Genomic DNA, 26,927 nt, shown 5'->3' with positions numbered 1-26,927 from the left:
TTTAAGGAATTTGACATGATTATTAAACGGGTCGTATTCAGGTTAGCCTGATACGTGTTATACGTGTGTCTCGATATGACACGATTACGACCCACCAACACGAATTGCCACCTCTAGGCTTCATCATAGGATGAAGCCCAATCGAGCTTGCTTCGTGAAGCCGGATCGAGTTTCATCCAGACGCAGCAGTGACAAATTAGGTGAAGACATTTTTAAATTTTGACACATTCGATCATCCTCTTAGTAACCCAATTATTTGTACAAGCAATATTTTTCTTAAATAAATTACCCTTTTAAATCTTCTTTTTAGATGTATAATTAACGTCGTTATCTCCGCGTAATGCGTAGAGATATATAAATCGAAAGAAAATAATTAGTTATACTAATCACTCGGTTTAAACAAAACAAATAAAACCTGGAACCTGTCAGTGTCAGCTCAGGAGGCTTTTGGGCGTGCTTATTGTCTGGGTTGGGGCTTTGGAATAGCCGTTTTTCTTGACATTTAACAGCAACGACTTTGGCATTTAGCATTTGATCATGAAAATCCTTATTATATTTATGGTTAGATACCCAAAGTTAATTAACTTGTCCATTGTCATCCCATATAATGCTAACCGTTACCATTAGAGTAATCATCAAGGTACAATAAATATACATTTATTAAAACAATGGTTAACATTACCCAGGCCATATAATAAACCCTTTCTTGGTTGAATATTGCTAAAAGTGTAACATATAAATAAGAGAAAGCAAAATTAGTCACTTTCCACACTCTGATGACTTCTATGCTTGATCCCTTCAACACAGTTTAAATAATTATTCACCACTTGTCAGCCTCATATAAGAAGAGAAAGCAAATTAATAAAGATGGTAATAATAAATAAATAAATGAAAGAGAAAAAAATAGTAGAAATAATAAATAAACCCTTTGGCTGGGTCAAAGCATCTGTGCGTGTGTGTATATGTATATGAATGATATGAGGGGCATCCAAATGGTTTGATATATGAAGCTTAAAAAAACGAGAACAAATAAGTGCGAACAAACATTAAAGACTAATTCAGCTCTGTACTTTCATTTGAGAGGATCTTCCTCCCTCTCTCTCTGTTTGTGTGTGTGTATATATATATTGTGCGGCTTCTGGCAGTGGCACCATTGGAAGAACCAAAACCAGAGCAAGTAAATAAATGGCTAGGAAGAGAAAGCCCAGTGAAGGAGCTGAGGATAACAACTCTGAACAAGGAAACTTGGCCTGCTGGGATGAGGAGATGGTAAAGGAGACTGCTGAAGCTGCAGCACTGGGCGCAGCCCGGCGAGCTCGAAAGAGATTTGTTGGGGTTAGGCAAAGGCCATCAGGCAGATGGGTGGCTGAGATAAAGGACACCATTCACAAGATCAGGGTGTGGTTAGGCACTTTTGACACAGCAGAAGAAGCGGCAAGGGCCTATGATGAGGCTGCTTGCCTGCTTCGAGGCGCCAACACTCGCACAAATTTCTGGTCGCCTTCTCCTACATATTCTTCAACTCCAGCCCTTCCCTCTAAGATCACTAACCTTCTCCTCCATAGGCTTAAAGCAACAAACAATTCTTTAGTTGCTTCATCTACTACTACTGCACTACCTATTAGCCAACACCAGAAACAGGCATTCAGAGACGAAGTACCTGACCTTTCAGATATTTCTGATGCTCAATTCACTGATTTCCTGAATGATCCTGAAGACTACTCCATTGACAACATGATCACCAACACTGGTATTAATACTGATGATTACACAACTACAAGTTTTGAGTCGTGTTTAACTGATAAAGAGAAGCCGGATTTTGAGCATGCCTGCAGTGATCCAGCAGAGTCATATAGTGTTGATGGAAATCGTGGAGCGGGAGAAATAGAAGATGACGAAGAAGAGGGGAGTGATCTAGGGGTTGGGGATTTGCAGTTTGTAGATGAAGTTGGATCACCATGTTACTACTCTCCTTTTGAGATTGCTGAAGAGATAGCAGAACCTCTGGAACAGGATTTTTGTGGGGATGAACCATCCTCCATGCTTGGAGAGGCAATGAAGAGGATGAAATATGAGCGCAAGTTCTCAGCTTCGCTCTATGCATTCAATGGTATACCGGAGTGTCTAAGGTTGAAGCTTGGCTCGAAGAGTGTCAACCCCAGAGGATATTCTGATCACTTGACCAGTCTCAGGAATGCATGTAACAAGAAGCAAGAGGAGATGATATTGGAAGGCAAAACAAACGAACAGGAGGAAGGTGAACAAAGTTCAACTATGGAAATGGGATCGTCTGATGGTGAGCTCTCACTCTGGAGCTCCCTTGACCTCCCACCTATCTGTTTTGTTAATTGACTAGTAGACATTTCATGATCTAATGGATGAGCTAACAAAGATAATTAAATGCTCTATCTTGTGCTAATGTTTCCTTTCAACATAGAAGGCGGCAATCCTACTTAGGGTCTGGATTGCATGTAACTTTACTTTACATGTTCAAGAGATTTTATCAATTGGGACTGAGGGGAAGCAAGGATCATTTATCTGATGGCAATAGATGTGATAAAGAGTTGGAAAATTTGAGGCTTCTAGCTCTACAGCTCCAGGATTTAATTTTCAACAATAAATATCATCAACTGCCCTGTTCTGCATACCACTTTCCTGGGATTATTGCCACTTTCTTTTTGTTGTATACTGGGAGAATCTCAAGACAGAAAATAGTTCTTTAGAAACTCTCATTGGCTATACTAATAGGTTACTCAAGTTTTCATATATATCGTGTGCTAATAGTGTTTGATTCTTTTGCTGTTTTCTTGCATGTGAGTTATTTACTTTTATTTTCTTGCTAAGTAAACATTAAAGAAAGAAACCCAGCCAAAGGCATTACACAATCCAGATCCTATGGGACTGCAACCATAAGAACGGAGGAAGATAAAAAAAATAACTAAAAAAATATAGCCAACAATATTCCACAAGTACAAAGAGCAAATAAAAGGGAATAGATCTACAAAGGAAGATAAAACTTATAGATCAATTCATTTGCAGTCACTTCATCATCGCCTAGCCCTGCACTCAAAAACCAACTCCAATCACCAATCCATTAACAATCCAAGGAACCTAGACAAACGTCCAAAAGAGGCAGCTACAAATAGCTCTAACATCCCTAAAAATGGATGATAATGACCTAAGAAAGTCCATGCACTCTCTAGGAGATGTTGACGCTACAATCACTGCAGCATGGCTCTAAAACCATTGTAATGGGAAACGGATCAGCCCAATGGCTCAATGAGACCACTAATCGCTGATGCTGGGCTTCAACTCCCAAGCTTAATTACAATGCTATTCGAGTTAAGGCCTGAGTGTAGACACCAAGGTATCAAAACTATCCCTGGATCCCATGGTTGTATTGTCTGAACGAAACTAGCTTCCTTATGAATCACCATGATTGGCATGAGAGCCACCACGAGTCATGAATAGAGTCAATTTGAGGGATTCCATGTGGAGGGTTAAGGTTGGACCAAGTCCTAATCTGGAAGGAGGACGAGATTGGGTTCTGGCCATGAGAATTAAGATTTAACAAGGCGAGGGATGTATCTGGAAGGGGATCAATTTTGTGTTCTGGCCAAGAGGGATTGAGGAACAAGGGCGTGTCATGGTTAGGAGGGAAATAATAGAGAGGATCGATTTAGGGTTCTGGCCAAGAGGGATTGGTGAACTAGGGCGTCTGATGGTGAGGGAGAGAATAGAGATCCCGACACCAGTGACTGAGGAATGCCAATGATGGATAGATCCATTTGCAAGAAACAATTTGAGAAACATTTAAACCCTGTTTTCATTGCTATTTTCATGCCGTTTTCTATTTTCAATTTTTCAGAACACTCAAAATGTTTTTAATTACCCATTTTCAAAAATACATTTTCCAAAACACGAGAAAAATTTATATACAAAACTCAAAACGCTGAAATCACATTTTGGCTATTTTTAGCCAAAACACACTCTTCGAATTCAAAACGTGAAAAATACTCTCCATCCTCTTAAAGACTGAAATCCAAGTTCAACTTTTCCTTCTCTCTTTTTTTTTCTCTTTTTTCTCTCTTCTCTTCTCTTCTAGGCTCAGCTATTGACCACGCCTACCATTGCCATCACTGCTGCGAGCTGTTGTCGACCTCCCCCTATTGTTCAACTATCGAACGATTGAGCATCACGATTGACAAGCTAGATTTGCCAAACTATCGTCGTCAACCGCCCCTTATTGCTCCCCTCGCACCGCAACTGACAACCCAAATTCGTCGCCTCCGACTATCGTCGTTCATCTCCAACCAGATCCCCATCATCGTCTATCTCCAACCATCACTGCCATTAGAATTGCGACCTCACCTCGCCTTTGCCAATCATTTCTTCCTTCTACGATTTCTTCCCCCCCTGTGACTCCTCTTAAAGTTTTAGATTTGAGGTTTAGTTTTAATTTTAGAATTAAGATTTAACTTGATGGTTTATAACCTCAATGTGGCTATAATAATCTTGTGCAACAGTAATGAAGGAAATCAGAATATATATGCAAGGTTTTTTGTTTTGTTTGGTTTGAATACTAAACTAATATGTATATGACATTTCTCCATTAATTTTTCTTTCCAATAACATTTTTAGAATTCTGTAATTTCAATGGTTTATAAGCACTCTACAATTTTAATGCATCATATACATATGGTTGAATTATCAATTATCACTAGTTAATCAATTTAAAATCTTTGAATCAAATTTATAATTTACTAAAAAATGTTTACATTTTACTTTGAATAAAATATCATAAAATAATTTTTTAAAATTCTAAAATAAATGTTTCTTTTTTTAATTTTTTATTTTAAAAAATAATTTTTTAGAATTACAAAAACAATGCATTTTCCCTAATCTCCAAATAAACATTCAAAACACAAAATTAAAAATAAATTTAAAACTTCAAATTAAAAAATAAAACACAAAAATAACAGTCATTGGTGTGCTTCAAAGAGGACAGCAACGAGGGTGTGGCTTGCAAAAGGACGCTGAGGGTTTTACAGGGGGGTTGCAGATTTGAGAAACGATGGCAGTAGCTGTGGGACCAATAGTGGCGGTGGGAGTTAAATTTTTGCTTACACCATAATCTTGCTTCTGATAATAACGTTAAACCTATGAAGTCGAACTAATTTTCACCCCACTGAGATAAATTAATCCTGAAGATAGCTCGCACGAGAAGGATATCAATTATAGACCTTCCACATTGCCTCAGACAACAGAAAAGGAAAAGAACAGAAGGTGATGCCATTCCATCATATAAAAGAAATTCAAATGAACCTAGGCATCATTAAAATTAAGCAAAACAAAAGTTGCAAGTTCAAAATAACTTGCTCGCAGAGCATATAAACTGACCACAGAGACAGGTTATATACAGCATTAAGTTATCCTTCACAAGAAGCCCAAGATTCACTTAACCATAGGCCTCCAGCTCGTCTGGCTTATCCTTTTAGAGAACCCGGAGTTGAGCAAGGAAAGCAGCACAAAGATCCAGGAATAAAAGTTGCGGGCCCTGGACCCTCTGAAGATCAAGCAGATATTTCTCCTCACGAGTTTTGTAAAGCTGTAACACAAATTTGGCATTAAAGCAAATTCAGTTCGACCAGCTCCACTATGGTTAGGATTGCAATAAAGAATGCTAAAGAACAGCATGTTTGGATTAATGAGATCAAAACCCACTAGCCACAAATATACAGACCAAGATTTATCGTTAATGATTATTGCTCTTTTCTGGAGAACATTAACTTGAAAGACCTCTCTTTCCGAGAACCAGCTTTCGTAGTGGTTTTCTTTTAGAGATGTCCATCCATTGGTTTGTTGTTTTGCCTTTGATAATGTTTTGATGATGAAAAACTTTATATATTTGGCATTTGAAAATGAATAATATTTTATATTTGAAAATTGAAAATGATCAATCCAATAAATGCCAAAGGATAAATATGCTTTCAATGTATGCAAAATCTTTTATATGTATTTTGAAATCAAATGTGTAGAGAGTGTTAAAATATTTTCCATATCATGAACACTCTATTTAAAGGAAAATTTGTCGACCGTTTTGTGCCTTTGAGTTTTGGGCTATCGAAACAAAGCAAAACGGTCGACCGGTTTGTTAAAACTGTCAACCGTTTTTGGCCTTTCACAAAAACAGTCGACCGTTCTCTTGAATTGTTAATAGGGCAAAGTTCAACTCTTGATTGTTTTTGTGTTAAATTCAAAATCTATCAACATTAACTATATAATGCCGACTTTTTTCTCAAAACTGTTGACTTGCTAAAAATTGTCAATCAGTTGACAAAAGAAGTCTACCTCTTTTATAAAATGACGACCATTTGCCCAAAGCCATAGCGTGCTTCAAATTTCTCAAAAAAAACTGTCGATCATTTCTTCACTGACATATTTAACGACTTTTGCAGGCTCTAAAAATTTCCAATGGCTCCAAATAACGGCTCGGGAGCAGCCTATAAGTATCAGCCCAAGGATGCACTAGAGAGGCTAATGAAGTGATAAGAGCTTACAAGTGTTTTCATTCTTTTCAATAATGCTTATAGTTTAAATTTTTCTCTCAACCAAGGCTATTTATCTTATATGAAATATCTTGTTTAAGCCTTTTTGTATTTATTTGAGAGATATTGTAACGGAGAGATTCATCTCTCAGATCATCTCTTTTGTAATTCATTGTTGTAATCCCTAGCGGTTGTGCTAGAGGGCCTACTTTGATATAAATAGGAGGTTATAAATTCTTAGAGATTTTGCTAGAAGGCCTACTTGGTTAAGTAGGAGGTGATAGTGAATTTTGAAATCTCTAGTGGGAACTAGAGTAACGGAGTAGACTGGGTTGAGCTGAATCACTCTAAATTCCTTGTGTCTAGCATATTTTGATTCATTCTTTTGCTTATATTTCACTGTTTCGCTATCTATTTTTTAAAATCTCCACAAATTTTAAAATTTATAAACACCCAATTTACCCCCGCTCTTGGGTGTGGGGCGCCATTGATTACACAAAGCTAACATGGTTGTCATGAAAGGAGAATATCAAGGTAATCTGACAATTCCAAGGTATACCAGCCAAATTGAAAGTATGATGTCTATAAGAAAAAATACAAGAGTATCCAATCAACATGGTATAGAAATTTATTGTACGGCGATCTTGCAGAAATATAGTTAGCCCCTGTAAGGTTTTTTTGTCTTTTCTTTTTTTTTTGGGGGAAGGAAACAACAAGCCAAACTTTATACAGATGCTCCTTGATATCTACTTTCCAAAACTCAAGACATGTTTCAGCTTTCTTGAATACATGGATAGTAGTATTATGTGGAGATTATGGGTGGCTGTCTAATTGATTATTTTCCATCTGTCTAAATTAGTGTGATTCCTAATTGCTAAGTTTCCTTACTCTGTAAATTCCGTAAAGTCAATGTGCTTCCTTTTTGTATAAAGAATAAATCTTTCTATGTAGCCATAAGTTACCTAATTAGTATACTATAGATGTATCTTCTCAGTTTAGGTTTCCTAAAGTCAAGATTGTATTCTGTATATTTATACTGATCAAAATGATAAAAAAGTGAGTTTTTCTTCTCAATTATTTCTGCATGGTATCAGAGCCATCCCTAACCTAAATCCTACACACCCGTAAACCACAGCATGGCTGGAAAAACTAACCTATCTTCGGAGATCATCCCTGGTACATCCACCAACATGGGAGCCACAGATAATAACATCTTTACCATCACTGGCCACAAGTTGAACGGGCAAAACTATCTACAACGGTCCCAATTCGTAATGATGTTCATATGTGGAAGGGGGAATTACAAGCCAACTAAAGGAAGCAAATCCCCGAATGTGGAAATTCGAGAACAACATGGTAATGTCATGGCTTATTAACTCTATGACTAACGAGATTGGTGAAAAAAATTTATTGTATGATACTCATGATATATGAGAAGCTGTTAAGGAGGCTTATTCACATGTTGAAAATACATTTGAGTTATTTGACATTGAGAGCATACTTGGAGATCTGAGACAGGGAGAGTCTAGTGTTACCAAATATTTTAATTCCCTGAATAGGTATTGGCTGCAACTGGATAAGTATGAGAATATCCAGTGCACTTGTACAGAAGATGCAGCCATATACAAGCAGATTGTTGAGAAAAAGAGATTGTACCAAGTTCCTTATAGATTTAAACAAAAACTGAGATAGAGTGCGAGGGGGAATCCTAGCTAGGTACTAAGCCTCTACCAAGCATCTGAGAGGCTTCTTTATAGGTTCGTAGAGAGGAGAGCAGGATGAAAATAATGATGAAACCCCCTGCTTCAAATCTGGAAACTTCAGCCCTAACTATTCGGGAGAATCAACAACAAAACAAGCAGAAAAAAGGACACCCTTGGTGTGATCACTACCATAAAACCAGTCACACAAGGGACACCTGCTGGGAGATTCACGGCAAACCAGCTGATTGGAAGCCTGCTCATGAGAGGAAAACTCGAGGCTATACAGCATCCATGGAGGAACCTAATACAGTCTTTTCAGCAAAGAACAGATGGAACTGCTGAAAAAGATGTTTGGCCAGTCACAAACCACTCCACCTACAGTGGTTGCCTTCGGATCCATAGCACATGAATTATCAACTGTATGGATTGTTGACTCAAGAGCCTCAGACCACATGACTGGATATATTCAGTTATTGACTAAATTTGATCCCTGCCATGAGAATTGAACAGTCAAGATTGCAGATGGATCCCTATCAAGAGTAGTAGGGACAGGTTCTATAGCTCTCTCAAAGGAACGTACACTAAATTATGTTCTCTTGGTTCCTAACTTACTACAATCTATTATTAGTCAGTAAACTAACCAATGATCACAATTGTGTGGCCAAGTTCTCAAACAATTTGTGTGAATTTCAGGATTTGGATTCAGGGAGGATGATTGGCAGTGCTGAGAGATGCTCAAGATTTTATCTCCTAAGACAAAGGGCCTCCAGAGCAAACCAGCTCATCCCGACAGTTGCTTAACCTCAGAAAGTTCTGTTTCTTCCCCTGTTTTTCCTTCTGATAATAATAGTGCAATTATGTTATGGCACTATAGGTTACGTCACCCAAATTTTGTCTTATCTTCACAAATTGTTTCCTTCATTGTATAAGAATAAAGAGTCACATTTGTTTGAATGTGAAATTCTAAACATATTCGAAACAATTATCTTATTCAACCTTATAAACCATCTCATCCCTTTTCTATGATTCATAGTGATGTGTGGAGGCCTTCTAGGATAAGAAATGTTATTGGTTCTCATTGGTTTAAAGATCATACTCGCCTTCGCCTTACTTGGGTATTTCTTATGAAAGAAAAATATAAAGCTAGTCAAATCTTTCAAAGCTTCAATTCTATGATCCAAAATTAGTTTCATACCAAAATTCAAATTCTATCATTGGTAACTATCTTTCAACTCAGGGGATCATTCATCAAAGTACATGCATGGATACCCCCCAACAAAACAAGGTTGCTAAACATAAAAACCAACATCTCTTTTGTTCTCCTCCGATGTCCCTAAACACTTTTGGGGTGAAGCCATTCTTATGGCAACCTATCTCATTAATAGAATGCCCTCATGAGTCCTTAATCATCAAACTCCCAGTCAGATTGTTCTCCAATCATTTCCTCACTCTCAGGTTATCTCAAACATTCCCCTAAAGGTGTTTGGTTGTTCTGCTTTTGTCCATATTCATCACCAATTCCGCAACAAACTTGATCCCAAATCCATTAAATGCATATAGAAGGCTATTCTCTCTATCAAAAAGATTACAAATGTTATTCTCCTGAACACAAGTGGTTCTATACACCAATGGATGTAACCTTCTTTGAAAATCAACCCTATTATTCTAAAATTGATATTCAGGGGGAGGAACCTCAAAATAGCTCCCAGGACTATCATTTTGGGAATATTCCAGCCACTCCTAGCCCACTGCAGCCAACCATTTCTAGCCCACTGCAGCCAGCTACTTCTAGTCCACTGCATCCAACTGTTCCTAGCCCATTGCATCAACATCCTTCACAACCTAGGCAACCAACAACCAACACTGAACTCCAGGTCTACTCTCAGAGGAAACCTAATCAAGAAGAGATTGAGCCACGAACATGTTTTGACACTGATCAAGAACCTGACTCGAATATGGAGGTAAGATGATCTATATTGGCATATTGCATTATGAAAGGGGGTTAAATCATGCACACAACACCTAATTCAAAACTACATCTCATATAGGGGTCTTTCATCTACTTTTAGTGCATTTGTTTCATGTTTAAACAAGGTGCGCGCTTCACAATATACTATACGCCCTCAAACAACCAAAATGGAAGAAGGCAGTTCTTGAGGAAATTCAAGCCTTGGAAAAGAATGAAACTTGGGACATAACAGAATTACCAGCTGGAAAAAACCCTGTGGGCAGCAAATGGATATTCACAAAAAAGTACAGAGAAGATGGACAAATTGAAAGGCATAGGGCTTGCCTAGTGGCAAAGCGTTTCACACAATCATATGGTATAAATTACCAAGAGAACCTTGCCCTAGTTGCTAAATTAAACACTATCAAGGTACTACTCTCCCTTCTGCCAATTTAAATTGGCCACTCCAATTAGTCGTAAAGAATGCTTTTCTAAATAGAGATCTAGAAGAAGAGGTCTACATAGAAATTCCTCCTGGTTTTGAAACTGAAACCACAAAGAACAAGATTTGTAAACTAAAGAGATCACTTTACGGACTCAAGAGCCTAATTCAAAAGATTCACAAAAGTAGTCGGGAAGCATGGATATGTTCAATGCCAAGCTAATCACACTCTCTTTGTCAAACATACCTTGGGAAGTAAAATCTCTATCCTCATTGTTTATGTGGACGATATTATTGTTATAGGAAACAATTTTTTTGAAATAAGATGCCTTAAAGAGGTTCTTGCAAAAGAATTTGAAATTAAAGACTTTGGGAAACCTAAGATACGTCTTAGGAATGCAAGGTTAAGAGATGGGATCTCAATCTCCCAAAGGAAGTACATCTTAGACCTTCTAAATGAAACGGCAATGATGGGTTGTAAACCAGTTGACACTCCCATGGAATCCACCACAAAACTAGACATTGGTAAGGAAAGTGTTCCGATTGATAAAGGGAGATATAAAAAACTAGTAGGAAAACTTATATACCTCACATACTAGACCAAATATAAGTTTTTCTGTAAGTATGGAGAGCCAATTCATAAATGACCCCAAAGAAAAACAAATGGAAGCAGTATACCACATCCTAAGGTATCTAAAGTTAACTCTGGGCAAAGGATTGATGTTTAGAAAAACTACCAATAGAGACGTAGAAATTTACAGTGATACAAATTGAGTGGTTCAATTCAAGACCGAAGGTCAACTTTTGGATGTTGTTCATATGTGTGGGGAAATCTCGTTACGTGGCGGAGTAAAAAACAATATGTGGTTTCTCAAAGCAGTGCAAAGGCTGAGTTTAGAGCCATGGCTTATGGGTTCTATGAAGGGATATGGTCGAGAAGATTACTACTTGATATGAAAATCAATGTTGAGAAACCAATAAAGGGTACCATGTGATAACCAATTTGCTATTAGCATTGCAAAAAGTCCGATGCATCATGACTGAACAAAACATGTGGAAATTGACCGACATTTCATCAAAGAGAAGTTGGAAAAAGGGGTATTCCTACTCATTTATACACCTACAAACAGCCAAATTACAGAAATTCTCACTAAAACATTGCCAAGGAAAACATTCGAAGAGTTGAGTTGCAAGCTTGGTCTGAACAATATATTCAGCCTAGCTTGGAGGGGAGTGTGAAGATTACGGTTGGCTGTCTAATTGATTCTTTTCCAGCGGTCCAAATTAGTGTGTTTCCTAATTCCTAAGTTTCCTTATTCTATAAATTCTGTAAAGTCAATATGTTTCCTTTTTTTGTGTAAAGAATAAATCTTTCTATGTAGCTGTAAGTTACCTAATTAGTATAGATGTATCTTCTCAGTTTAGGTTTCCTAATTAGCTGTAGGTTTCCTAAAGTCAAGATTGTACTCTGTATATTTATACTGATCAGAATGATAAAGAAAGTGAGTTCTTCTTCCCAAATATTTCTGCATATATTACTTGGAAGTTAATGAGAAATAACCACCATAAGAGAAGGCATGCAAGGCAGGGGAAATTACCTGCAATTCAAACTTGACCACATTGGGTGATCGGTTAACGGCATCATTCTCTATAATGGTAGATTCATCTGCAAAGTAATTATTACTTTGCATAGGATTGATCATGCCTTCATGAATACTAGGAATGTCAGGAATCCACCTGCACTTCATGTTATAGTGCCCAATCTTTTTCCAACACACATTCAGTTCTTGCAGAGCTTTCAGAACTTCTGTCATTATCTCACGAGGATGGGCTCGAGACTGTGTAAAACAAAACCAGCAATCTGTTCAGTGATTATGAATTAAGAATTGTACATTTAAATTGGATTGGTACAAGAACCAATTCAGCCAGCATCTACAAATACGATAGCCCATACCTCTTATGCAAGTTAATAAGACCAAACTATATCAATAATACTAACCAATAGAAGATCAGTTAATAAGCACCATATGTCGGTGGAGGCATTGAGAATTCTCACAAGCCATGACAGTCAACCTAATCCCTCCATTCATTTTTCCACATCTATTGCAGGTTGATTTCCTGGCATAATTTCTGAAACATATTAGCAAGAAAAATAGACAGCTTTACCTGAAGGCCAAGCGCCCATTTCCTCTCAACTGGGAACTGGGGTCTCGAACCCATTCCTTGATAATCCATGTATCCTGGAGTACGTTGCCCAAAAGCAGAAGCAGTGGAATCATTTGAACTCATGCGGTTGAAACTATATTCCTACAGAATATGCAGGAAACATTTCACATAATGTTCTTTTGATTTAGGGGAGAGACAAATGAGCAACAAAGAAATGATTTACAACCGTATAAGATATTGCAAATAGAGCTTAAATAATGTATTACTACACATTTTAAATCTAACAAGCAAGAAACATTACATTTCATACCAAATTATTTGAAAAGGTTAATGCAACATCAGATCAATGACATCAGCTATTAAGTTGTCACTTCAATAACTCAATCTTTTAAGTAGATGTCCATTGCATACAGACACACAAATGCTTCTTTGTTTATGAAAGAAAGAATAAAGGTGATAAAAACATGGAAAAAAGAAGCATAAAAAAAGTTGGTTTATGAAACACATACCACAGACTCCTGGAACTCAGCTCCAAGATAACCACTGGAAACACGGAACCGGTTGTCTAATAGCAAATAGTATGCCACAGTACCCTGAAACATGAGCCAAAAATGAGGACATGGCCATCTCAAATTTACCAGAAACAGGTCATTAGCTAATGATGACATAGGATATAATGGCCTTATAGAAGGCAGGGCCATGGATAGAGATGGTTGGAGATCTATAATTCATATAGCTGACCACACCTAGTGGGATTTAAGGCTTGCTCTTGCTGTTGTTGTAGGTCATTACCTTAACAGTTATCCTGTTAATTCAGGCTTCTAGAAGACTGAGTACAGACCTAGCTTCAAGCTTTATTTGCATGAAGTGGTTTCCTGACTCAATCTGTGATGTCAAACTTCTAGGTCTAGAGTTTTTCCATTGCATCGAGCAATGGCCACCACCTCTCATAACTAGGGAAGCAGATTAGAGTAAATCCTGAATGACTACCTCATTCTGTACTCGGCTGCGAAGAGAATCAACGAGGCCATTCCTATCAAATCCCATCTTAACCACTTCTTGTAGAATCTCCTCATCAATCTGCATTTAGCATTACCAGAAATTGCTTCTCAGAAATAGAAAATATGAAATATAAGGATTCACTTGAATTTCCAGGTAAAACCCACAAGATCATACTCAGAAAGCATGAACACTAGAAACTATGACAGGCATATCTAAATTAAATTGAACGCAACTGAGAAAAACATCTCCACCTGTGATACAGTGAAAATATGAAAATCATTAAATACTGTGCTTGGGAAAATAATGAAACACAATAAAAGGCCAAAATACTATTTACCTTTGTTTCAACAGTTTTCTTCTTTCTCCCCTTTTGTTATATTTTCCTTTTTGTTTGTTTGTTCATTCATTTATTTGTCATGTGTCTTACTTTTGTGTAACAACTATGTTAGTAATCAAGAAGGTCTATCAAATATGAAATATAACTCCTATAGAAACCTTAAGAAAAGAAACTATAGGAGTGAGCAGAAAAAATATGGATCTGGGCAGAGTTACAAAAATTTATAAGCAATTGGAATGCACACTCCGGAATATGGTACACATCTAAACCAACCATAAGTTTCTTCAGATTTTATAGCTTTCCTTGCTAAATAATGGGGATTATGAATCACAAGAAGAATATTTATTTGCATGTCAAGTAATAAGAAAAATGGAATATCCAAATCCTAAAAACTATATGGTTGATGTGGATATATGGTTTGAAATGAATAAGTTTGGACTTAATTATATCAAAAATACAGATCCAATCTAACAAGAAGAACACACCAGACCTAAATCCCAAAGCCACGAGTTGGGGTCAGCAACACGGGTCCTAGAACATCCACCATCTTTATCTACGGTTATATCCTCTAGAATGCCAATACATCCGTGCCAAGCTTAAGACATTCCCACCAAGTTTTTCTTCCGGTCTTTTTCTATTTCCTTTGGTGCAAACTCATTATGTTCCATCCACTCTTCATTGGTGGGTTTATTAATTTTCTTCTCACATGACCAAACTTAATAGTGTCTCATGCATTTTATATACAATAGGCACCATTCTAACTTATTACATATAGCCTCATTTCTAATTTTGTCTTCTCTTGTATGGTCCTTTCGTCTTTTCTTGTATGGTCACACAACCACCTTAACATTCTCACTCAATTATGCTTATATTTTGCATATGCTGGTGCTTAACTACCTAATATTTTGTGTCATATAACAGAATTGATCTAATAACTGTGATAATTTTTTAAAAGCGTTGATCTAATAACTGTGATAATTTTTTTAGCTTTTAAAAAAGGTCTTACAATTGCATAAAATGTTGGAACCACTCTCTGTTTTAATCATCACTTTAATTTTATGAGTAATATCCTCAAAAATCTCCATCTTTTCAAATAATTAATTCGAAATATCTGAACTGATCTTTCTTAGGAATGATCTGACACTTCAGTCTTAAAATAACATCATTCACACTTTTAATCTTACTAGACATAAATATATTCGACTTCCATCTGCTCAACTTGAAATATTTAGATTTTAAAGTGTGTCTCAATATTTAACCTGAATATGTTCTCTTTTTTCTCTATTAAGAAAATGCCATCTGCAAATAACATACACCAAAGCACCTCTCTTTGATGTGTTTACCGAATTCATCCATCACTAGACCAAAGAAATAAGGGTGCAAATCCTTGCTGTGATCAAATTTTAATTGAAAAAACCTCAGAACTCCTTCACAAGTCCAAGCACATGTCTTTGCTTTACAATATATTTTTTAAATAACCTATATATAAGCAACTTAGAGTCTCTTATTCTTTAAAATTCTCCATAAAATTTCTGTGGAGACTTCATCACACGCTTTTTTTATGTCTATAAACACTAATGTAATTTTTTTTTTGTGTATCTTAGACCTCCCCATCAAATGTCTCAACAGTTACACAGCTTTCATTGTTGACCTACTAGGTATGAAACCAAATTAACTTTTAAAGACCTTGATTTGTTTTTCTTTAACCTTACTCAATCACCCTCTTCTAAAGTTTCATAATGTGCCTCATTAGCATGATCCCTCTATAATTTTTACGACTTGAATCGCTTCTTGTTCTTGTAATAGGTACTAAAGTGCTCTTTTTCTATTCATCAAGCATCCTTTTTGATTTAAGGATCACATATAATAGTTTTGGTAGGCAACCATAAAATGCATTCTTCTCCCATACATTTCCATGCTATTGAGGTATTATCTCATCCAACCAATTTACCATTATTTATCGTCTTCATGGTTTACTTCACTTTTTATAGGTATATACATCTACAGAACATATAATTTTTATCTTTCGCAAAATTATTAAAATGTTAACAACATAATATTTGTTTCTCCATATTCATTGAATGACTTGGAGAAATACTCCTTCCATCTTTACCTGCTTTGCCCCTCATTTACCAATATCTTTTGGTTTTCGTCTTTTATGCATTGTACTTGGTTCAAATCTCTTGTTATTCTTTATCTTGCTTTAGCCCGTTCACATATCTCTCTTCCTCCATCTTGTGTCAAATCAACTATACAGATTTTCATAAGCTTTTAACCTCACTCCAGGAACTACCTTCTTTGTTATCTTTTTGTAAAATAAGGATTTTCAAAATTTTCATATTGTAGAAGATTTGTAATAAGTTCTCTTGGTCTTAATTTTTTCTTATACTTCCTCACTCCACTATCATGACTCCTTTTAGTTTGGAGCTTTTCCTTTCAACTCTCATAGAATGGTTTCTGCCATATTTTGAATTATTGTAGCCAACTAGCCATCTCATTCCACAATAAATTTGTCTCACCTTCTACAATTCAATCTCTTCCATCAATTTTTTTTTTTTTTTTTTGAATTTAACTTAGTTTTCAACTTGTAAATCCCGTCGTTTGGTTTTTAGGCCCTACATCTAATCATCTTTCAGGCACTCTCCTAGTATAACTTTATAATCCTTACACAATAAGAATATTTTCATCTAATAAAAGAGAGTTTGTTTAGATTGTTAATATGCTATTTTTAATATGTGATCAAATGTTCATCCCACTTCTTAAAAATAGTATTAGCTATGATGAGCTCATATGCAATAGTGAAATCCAAAATAGCTTTTCCCTCATTATTTCTTTCCTGAAGCTATGATCTCCATGCAGGTCTTTGTACCCATTCACTTCTCTACCCACTTGACCATTCAAGTTACCTCATGTAATGATATTACGAGTTACTTATTCCTTGCAATAACCCTTCTAAATTGTCAAGACCATAGGTTTCAAATCTAGGGTTTCTAATTGACAGTTGAGAAAGATGAAAGAAAGAGAGAGAAATGAGAGAATTTAGAGAAAAACAGAGAGAAGAATAAAGGGAAACAAAGAATGGATAGAGAAAAAAAATGAGAGAACATCAATTAATTCATTCATAATCCCGGTACAAAGTGGCATAGGCTTATATATAGTTATCCACAACAATTATTTATTGTAGTGATTTACTTACTTGAAATAATTATTTGGTTATATTGTTAACAGATTCTACTCATGGTTATAATTGTAAAATAACACTTCCAACTGTTGTTTTTTGTTATCTCCTAATTCTTCGGGTCATGACATTTCCCTTCCCTTCAAAATTTTCTTGTCCTCAAGAAAATCAAAGAAACTGAGGAAATTGAGCAAGGAGATCTGATAGAAATTCCCAAGTATCGTTAACTAAGTGCAAAGGGGTCCATAGAACGAGTACTTGAATAAGTAAAACTTGGTTCCTATAGATGCTTCTTGAATATGGCCTCTTCTATCAATTCCTGCAATTTTGCCTTCTCTGCTGCTTGCTTCACTGTTAGCCTAAGTTCTTCACTAAGGCCACTTATAAAACTCAAAACAAAATATGTTTTAGAAAGAGAGGGGTTGATAATGATCATTAGTGATTTAAGTTCTTCAAACTTGGTTTGATATTCCAAAACCATTCCAACCTATCTCAACTTATTGAGTTCTTCAATAACATTAGTCATTTTCTTGACCCTAAGTCTCTTGCAAAATTTTTCCACAGAGTCTTGCCAACCACATTCTTCTCTAAGCCTCGCCAACCTTGAAACCATGGATTAGCAACATCGTTCAAGTAGGCTGGAGCTAGGTTAACCTTTTGAGACTCTCCTATGTTGTAGAATTGAAAAAAAATTTGACATCTCCTTATCCACCATCTAGGGCTCTTTCCATCAAACATAGGAATCTCCAATTTTGGCACCTTTTGAGACTCTCCTATGTTGTAGAATTGAAAAAAATTTCGACATCTCCTTATCCACCATCTAGGGCTCTTTCCATCAAACATAGGAATCTCCAATTTTGGCACCTTTTGAGACTCTCCTATGTTGTAGAATTGAAAAAAATTTCGACATCTCCTTGTCCACCATCTAGGGCTCTTTCCATCAAACATAGGAATCTCCAATTTTGGCATAGGAACAACACTATGAGTATAGAAATTATTCACTGAATTGTTTTCCATCCTTTATCATTCATCCTATTAGACATAAACTCCATGTCATACATATTTTCCACTTCTATTATAGGAGTTCTACTTTGTCTATGATTTAAGCCATTACCTTCCAAGATTGGGTCTCCATTCTCCTTGGGTGGAAAATCCCCTGATAGGCTTAACTGTGGAATCTTGGAAAACACCTGCAAGAATCCATCCATCCTCTTGGTCAAACCCACCATTGAAGCATCCAACTTGTTTTCCAATGACTAAATACTTTCTTGATTCTTGCTTGCCCATTCTAGTCTGCAAATTAGTCACCAAGGAGTTAATTTGGTTGACCTACGACTCTAGTTGCTTCATTCAAGTACCATCCACCATGACCCTAAACTTCCAGATTCAAGCTGTCGTGGATGGCAGTCCAAGAACCAACCACTCTGATACCAATTGTCGAGACCCTAGGTTTCGAATCTAGGGTTTCTAGTTGATAGTCAAGAAAAAAGAAAGAGAGAAATGATAGAATTTAGAGAGAAAACAAAGAGAAGAACAAAGAGAAATAGAGAATGGATAAAGAGAAAATGAGAGAACTTCAATTAATTCGTTCATAATCCTAATACAAAGGTGCATAACCTTATATATGACTATCCACAGAAGTTATTTATAATAGTTATTCCGTTATTTGGTTATATTATTAACAGATTCTGCTAACAGTTGTAATTGTAAAATTACACTTCAACTACTGCTTTCTACTATCACCGAATTTTTCAGGTCATGACATAAATCCTCTCAAAAGTTTATAGTTCATCTCTTCTCTGAATCAGACTTGTGGTGTATATGCACTAATAATATTCATAATCTCTCCTTCCTAAAACAATTTCAAGTACAATAATCTAACTTTGTTCCTAGTATTCCTTGCAATAAGCCCTCTAAATCTTCTCAAAATTTTGCCATCATCTTTTCTCCTAATATAGATGGTGGTTCATTGTGCTTATGATGTGCATAATATGTTCTTGCAAAACAACTTTAACTGCAATGATCCTATCTTCCAACCCATTCACATCCATTACCGCATCCTTTAAAATCTTAACTATAACAATTCATACTCTATTTCTCTTAGGTCGCCTGTGGATATAGGATCTCAAATATGTCATTTAAAATTTGTAATTTGAAATGCTAGTATTTCACATTTTGCCATTGGAATTCGTCTATTTTTAGTACAAATCTAGGGTGAATTTCGACCCAAATCTAAATGCTTTCAACAAAAGTGTGTCCAAACAATGAACTTTGATTTCAAAGTCAAAATGGGAAGGTCAAATGATCTCATCCAAACACAGCCTTATAAGTTTTTCCCTGAGTATTTAAGTCTATATCTTGACTAACCCAATATTTTAGCCTTCTCACCAACCCAACTCAAATCTTGGAAACAAATAATATTGACTCTTTTCCTAATCATCACATCCACCACCTCCATATATTTCTTGTTAGTTTAATTTTAGACTGAACAAGATTCAATTTTAAATCAGATATCAAGATAATAATATTCTTGGCTTGAAATAAGTAAAAGGATTGATTTAAAAATCAACCCTAAGCATCCTCCCATGTGTCTCCCAATTATAGTGCATATTATGAATTTCCCATCATTTAATGTTAAATTCATCCAAATATTACCAGAATATAGTTATTAATTGTTTTCTTAGAAGTTCCAATATAATTGGTATAGACCACTGGTATGAAGCAATATACCAGGACAACATATACAAATATCTATCAAGTAAATAAATGTATTTATTTATCCAAGGTCAGCATTAATCCTCGCTGCAAAATTATAAGCAGCACATACAATCTAACTCCAATTGGAAACAATAATTAAAAGTTTTTCCAGTACCTTTTTTGCTTGCTGCATTGTATCTGGTGGTGGCACGGCTAAATAGCGCGGAAGGTGAGCTTGAAACCAAGGGTGCTGACGAATCTCAGGAATAGTGATTCTCTTCATAGGATCAACAACAAGCATCCTTGGAATCAAATCTCTTGCACCAGTAGATAAATGGCTAGGAAGAGTATATATCCCACTCTGGAGTTCAAAATCAATGACAGTTCACATGCAAGAGTAGCAGTCACCATTTTAAAAAGATGATACAAATGGTAAAGTAAAGCCTAGGCAATTATGGATCTAAAACTTAATCCAGAGAAATGGTTGATACTGACAGTAAAAGAGGTTAAAGTTCAACCTAGAATCTCAAATACCATAAGGTAATTGCCAGTAAAATCATCTGAGTACATATAAACTGGTAAAATGTTAAAACTCTTTAGATAAGTAGGCTTTTCTTTTTCCTTTTTCCTCAATTTTTTTCTTGGTGACACTCTTAGCAATTTTTTTCTTGATAAATCTATACACTTCTTTACTGAATCTTATCTCCATACTACTGCATATAATAAACTTAGAACTTCACATGTATAAACCAAGGACATAAAGGGCTTATAATAGATAAATCAACAAAGGAATGCTTCACACGCATACAAATTCACTTTTTGAATTAGATAAAAATTAAGACTTCAGAATTCATTAAGCACACAAAAATCATCTTTAAAACCACTGACACATCCCATGGACTAATGCCATATCTCAATTAGGCTTCACATTGATGCATATCTCTGCCACAATTAGAAAAAATATTACCATTAAATTTTAAATTTATCAAACAAAATATCTGTGCCATAATTTAAATTTAATTAGAAAAAATAAAAGCCAAGAGAACATGCTACAAGACTTTACATACATGCCATAGCAATGAAAACCTGAAGATGCATATTTTGACAGAAAAGACATCAAAGAAAGCAGTTACTGAAATAAAGTTAAAAGCATATGAAAATTTGCACCAACAACTTGACACAAAAGACAAGAAAAAAGATATATATATATATATATACGGGCTAAAGCATGAGGAGAGGAATTTGAGCCAAGTGCATAGAAAGACCAAATTCATTAAATGTTAGCAAATGGGGAGTGATCAGGGAGAGATGGAAAGAGTATTTCTTGAAATTATTAATAAATACACTAAAATAAATGTTACATTGAGACATCTTCCTAATTAAGAAGAATTACATGTTCTAGATCAAATTATCATAACAAATGAAATAAGCCATGAAAAAAAAAAGAAAAAATGATAAATCAGTTGGATCAGATGATATCCCAATTGAAATATGGAAATGTATACATTTAATAAAATACTTTTAACAGTCCTTAAATTGAAGATAATGCCTGAAGAGTCGAGAAAGAGCACTACTGTGCCCATTTATAGGAATAAAAGAGATGTTCAAAGGTGTGAAAGTAATATAGGGATCAAGTTAATGAACAACCATACTATAAAAATTTGAGAGAGTAATTGAGCAAATGTTAAGGAAAGAAATTAAGGTCTTAGCAACTAATTTGGTTTTCTAACTGGTAGGTTAGCTATTGAAGCTATTTAATAAGGTGTATAGTGGAAAGGTTCAAAGATAATTAAAAGAATTTGTATGACATTTATAGGCTTGTAAAAAAAGCCCATGAAAAAGTTTTCAGACGAGTCCTGTAAAGGATTTTAGAGAATAAAGGAGTTTGAATTTCTTATATACAAATTAAAGACACATCACCAAGAAAAAAAGTGTCCTGGAACTTGTAAGGAGAAATTCAGATTTTTCTAATTACAATTGAACTACATCGAGGATCTTATTAAACCCTCACCTCTTTACTCTTGTGATAGATGAACTCAAAAAGCACATTCATGAAAAGGCACTTGGGTATATGTTATTTGTGGAAGATATTATTTTGGTGGATGAGATAAAATAAAAAATAAAAAGATATGATTGCTAAGCTTGAATTAGCCTTTGGAATCTAAAAGCATCAAATTATGCAGGTCAAACACCAAATATAAAGACTGTTCATTCAACAAAAAATAGAAGTGTGAACGAAGTCATGGTGAGAAATGAAAATCAAGTTATTTTTATAAATGATCAGTTTAGATATCTTAGATCACTTATCCAAAAAGGCGAGATTATCAAATATGTTACTCAAAAATTTAATGCAAGATGGCTAAAATAGAAGTCTATCCAGCATCATGCAATCCTAAAATCCCTTTAAAGCTAATGGGGAAGTTTTTTTTCTGATGGCTATAAAATTAGCTTTGTCATATAGCTAAAAATGTTGGGCAATTAAGGAATTTTTCACCAATTCACTACTTTTTAAAAAAATTGGCAAAGTGCCTGTCATGACCCCAAGGATATAATAGTAATACATGTTATATGTTTTTCCTATTTGCTGTATTTTCTGTTATTGTTGTTAATACCTTCAATTGTAAGCCTATAAATAGGCTTGAGTAGTTAGAGAAATGAGCTTAATGAATGATTTGAATCTCAATTCCCTCTCTCAATACTCTCCCACGGCTTTTCTCTCTCTCCCTCAATTCTGTTCTGTTCTTCCTTACCCTCTTCTCTGCTCTATCTTCCTCACTCTTATCCAAATTCCTTCCTAGACCCTAGCTAAACCCTAGGGTCACGACAGTGCCACCCATTTAAAAATATTTACCAGAATAACAGTGATGCCATGCTGGAGAAGTGCCAGCATGGCTGGTTGCTAAACACAGAACTGCCTGTGTCACAGACAGGTCTATGCTCAACACAGACAAATGTAGGCCAAAGCTCCTCCTGCACCAAACAGCACCATAGAATTCCTCTTCCAAATGCCTGAATTTGCAGGCCAACTGCCTCCTGATACTGTGACAGTGCACCCTGAACTTCTGTTATTTTCACTACCAAATCCTGAACTCTTGAAACTAAAGTAACCTAAAACCCATAAACTTATGTTAAACAACAAATCTGATTGTTGGGTTTTGGAAAATTCCAGACAGTGATGAGAAATGGGTTATCTGGGAATTTGAAATCCGCGGACTGAGCTTTGGTGATGAGAGACCAATTGAGATATGCCACTACAGCATTTGAGTTTGTGGGCTTTGGAAGATACTAGACCATGATGAGAAAAGCTTGGTCTGATTTTGTGTAATTAAGTACTTACCGAAAATGGAGTTCTCAAGTGAAGCAGCAATGTCATGTTATTAAATAATTACCTTGGACTCGAAATGGACTGAGAATTTTCATTAGAAATTGTGCGAGTTGGAAGTGGAGTTCTCAAGGGAAGCAGCAATTTCATGTTATTAAGAAAGGGTGTGAACTGCGAGTTGGATACCTTTTGTGGCATAGCAGGTTGGGGTCCATGGATTGACAGTTAGAGAGCAAGTGCCTAAGGATTAAAACAGCAACTCAGTGAGAGAGACAGCAATGGAGATTTCAGCTGACTGGAGAAAATAGATGGAAATTTAAAAGAGGACAGAACTGCTTGTTCCACAAGCAGGTGTGTTTAGCATATAAACCACGTGTCACACTGGCAGGTATAGCCTAAACCCATCTATGCCAAGGGCAGTTATGTGTTTGCAAGGCAGTCACCCTGGTTGCTCTGACATGGCATCCAGGTGGCCACAGAGGTGGTAATTGGGTAAATATTTTCAAAGGGTGACATTTTGTCATTTTTTCATAAAAAGTGGTATATTAGTGAAAAATCAGCAATTAAGTACTAACATTTACAAATTATAAGCATAATTGAGATGATGAGTTTACGGTGGATATTAAGTCATACAAAAAAGAGAGATTCAACACAAGATTATTCATAATAAGGTTAGATAAGTGTCAATTTAAGATAAGATGTGCGATAAGCGATTAAAATGCTTTAGACATGTGAGAAGAATTTTAATAGATGCACATGTGAGGTAACTGGATGAAACGGAAGAAGTTTCTAGGGGGAAAAAAATAAAAAGATTGGAGAAGACCAAAGAAAATTTTGAGAAAAATCCTTAAACATGATATGCTATATTATGGCTTTACAGAAGATATGGCTACCATAGTTGTCAAACTCTCCAAGTGCACTAAGACACAAAAGCATTTGGAGCATAGGCACAGGCATGAGCCTTTCGAATGCGAGGAGCACATATAAAAAAAAGTATAAAAATACTTATACATCATTATTTTCAATATAAACCTATAAAGAGGTAAATGCAAACTTATAAAATCATAAATAATAAATAACCAACAATATTTAACTAAATAATGGGATGTTTTATTGTTTTTTCAAAGTTCTTTTAAATTTTTTTTCCTGGTTATCACTGGCTAGATTTTAACAAATCAATCAAAAAACAAAAAATAAATTGCATAAGAGCAAAAGGTGTGTGCCTAGCACCTCAAGTGAGGCGCATCTTAGCACCTTGGTGTGCACCTCATAGAGCAAGGCACCCTCAGCTAAGCCTTGAGCCCAGGTGCGCCTTTGACAACTATGATGGCTAATAGAGATGATTGGAGAGCTACAATTCATATAATCAACACCCTTATTGAAATTAAGGCTTGTGATGTTGGTGGTGATGATTTTTTTACCCCCAACCAATGAGAAAAATATTCATTTGTTAGTCAACATGTGAGGCATTTGAAAAGCAATGTTTTCAGCCAGCAGTCATGGCTAATGAAGATTTATAAGGAAACCAGAGGCATGACTAGAATATCTGACCTCTTTTTTAGAGAGGACATCTCTAGAAAACTAAGTTAGATTGGAAGATTAAGTCTCCATAACAATGATATCACTGCCTTGCATGTTACATATAGGTAGACAACTGGCTAGGAATTCTTTCAAGAAATAGAAGAAATTGAAAATACAATGGACTACTTTTTAGTTTTTATTAAATAAAAAATTATATACAAGGGACCATTGTTGTTAAAATCCCAATTTTATGCGTACGATTTTACGATTTTACGATTCGAAGACCCCCAAACGATTCAAATCCCATGTAAAATCCAATTTGGGATAAAATCCTATAAAATCTCGATTTTACATGTACGATTTTACGATTTTACGCTTCAGAGATCCCCAAACGATTTTACGATTCAAATACCTCCATTGATTTAAGTTGTAATTTAGAGAATGCTTCAAACGTCTCAATGTCACATAGCATCTGACATTGGAACTTATGCAATGAATTGTTATATTTTGCCTCTAAATTGAACTTGATTTAACATTGATTGCATAAGTTCCAATGTCACACAGCATCTAACATTAATTGGATAAGTTCCAATTTACTTGATTTAAATTATAATTTTTACTTGATTTAACATTGATTGCATAAGTAAATCAAGACAAACAAGTAATTAATTAATGGACCACCCAACTCCAAATCGGGATATTACTTGATTTAATCAATGTTAAATCAAGAAAAAATTGCAATCTAAATCTAATGGAAGACGTTGGAAGCATCTTCTAAAGAATTTTAAACTATATTTTACCTCTAAATTACCTATATTTTGCCTTTAAATTGCCTATACCAACCTACTAGTTTTTGAGCTATATTTTGGAAATATCATCTTTTGAATTATAATAAGGAATAATTAGGTTATTAAATGATATTAATTCATTTTCTACAAAATTATGTTATTATAAACAGATATTTACAAAAATTAAAGGGTATTTTTAATTATCTCTAAAATCTTACGATTTTACGATTCGATTTTACGATACGATTTTATGAACCCTTTGTCGATCCCACTTAAAATCCCGATTTTAACAACCTTGCAAGGGACTACCAAAATAACAACCTATCAATACTTAATCTTACCAAGTGGGGTTGGCTACATGAATCCTATCTCGCCAATCATCACAAGGGACTACCCAAAGATAAGACATAAGTCTCCTATCAAAGACAAAGTTTATGAATGATAACCAGATATTTACAGCCAGACATCCTCACAACCAAAACATGATTAGTTAGGGAGTAACATTAAGTAAACACATCATGATTGTATAGTTAAATCAGAGGACTTTAGAGAAATCAGAGGCATGACTGGAAGGTTCAACTTATCTAAAAGGTACATCTCTATGACAAAAAGTGAAGTTTGATTGATTAACAAAATTATTAGAGTAATAGCCACACACACACACACCCCTCCAAACTGAAACCCAGTACTTTTAAGTAACATGTGATGATGGTAATATTGTGGCAGCCCAAATAATTATTTCAGTTACGTTAAGAAGAAGTAAAAATCTAGCATTAACAAGGATGCTAGTTGAAAGTAAGATAATTTGATGTACCTTTATTTTCTTAAAAAGGTTGGGAATATTTTCGTCATCAAAAGGCAGAGTGCCACAGAGAAGTGCATATAAGATGACCCCACAGCTCCATACATCTACCTCAGGTCCAGCATACAATTTCCCAGATATAACCTTCAAAAGTTGATGCATATATTAACTTTGGAAATCTCAGCAGTTAACTTTAAATAAGATATAGCATCAATTAAAAAATCTGCCAACTTTTTCGATGTAAAATTATATCCCATGGATACTACACCTCTGGGGCAGCATAGTTTGGGCTTCCACAACTTGTTTTCAGGAAATGACCATCCCGCATGATATTGCTCAAACCAAAATCAGCTATCTTCACATTGTACTTGGAATCCAAAAGCAGATTTTCAGGCTTAAGATCTCTGTGAACCACCATATTCCTGTGGCAGTACTCCACACCAGAAATTATCTGTTTCATAGGAAAGGCAACA

General features: G+C 35.5%; 2 protein-coding genes across 3 annotated transcripts in view; one reads left to right on the top strand and one right to left on the bottom strand.

Moving 5' to 3' along the window:
- The first annotated feature begins 1,046 nt into the window (after positions 1-1,046).
- LOC127800157 (ethylene-responsive transcription factor ERN1-like) lies at positions 1,047-2,770 on the top strand. Its single transcript, XM_052334613.1, has one exon. The coding sequence runs from the start codon at positions 1,186-1,188 to the stop codon at positions 2,350-2,352; it is 1,167 nt and encodes a 388-aa protein (XP_052190573.1). The 5' UTR covers positions 1,047-1,185; the 3' UTR covers positions 2,353-2,770.
- A 2,457-nt stretch (positions 2,771-5,227) lies between these two features.
- Positions 5,228-26,927, bottom strand: part of LOC127799521 (SNF1-related protein kinase catalytic subunit alpha KIN10-like) — a 40,978-nt gene continuing 19,278 nt past the window's right edge. For both annotated transcript variants that reach the window (XM_052333626.1, XM_052333627.1), the window contains 8 exons: positions 26,723-26,905; positions 26,467-26,598; positions 20,197-20,382; positions 13,798-13,887; positions 13,317-13,400; positions 12,808-12,948; positions 12,240-12,479; positions 5,228-5,608 (listed from right to left, as the gene is read on the bottom strand). In XM_052333626.1, the coding sequence (XP_052189586.1) occupies positions 5,495-5,608; positions 12,240-12,479; positions 12,808-12,948; positions 13,317-13,400; positions 13,798-13,887; positions 20,197-20,382; positions 26,467-26,598; positions 26,723-26,905 (1,170 nt within the window). In that variant the 3' untranslated portion in view covers positions 5,228-5,494. The remainder of the gene's footprint in view (positions 5,609-12,239; positions 12,480-12,807; positions 12,949-13,316; positions 13,401-13,797; positions 13,888-20,196; positions 20,383-26,466; positions 26,599-26,722; positions 26,906-26,927) is intronic.

The sequence above is a fragment of the Diospyros lotus genome, chromosome 4, assembly GCF_014633365.1.
Source record: "Diospyros lotus cultivar Yz01 chromosome 4, ASM1463336v1, whole genome shotgun sequence".
Classification (NCBI taxonomy): Eukaryota; Viridiplantae; Streptophyta; class Magnoliopsida; order Ericales; family Ebenaceae; genus Diospyros; species Diospyros lotus.
This window is presented reverse-complemented; position numbering and strand designations above follow the sequence as displayed.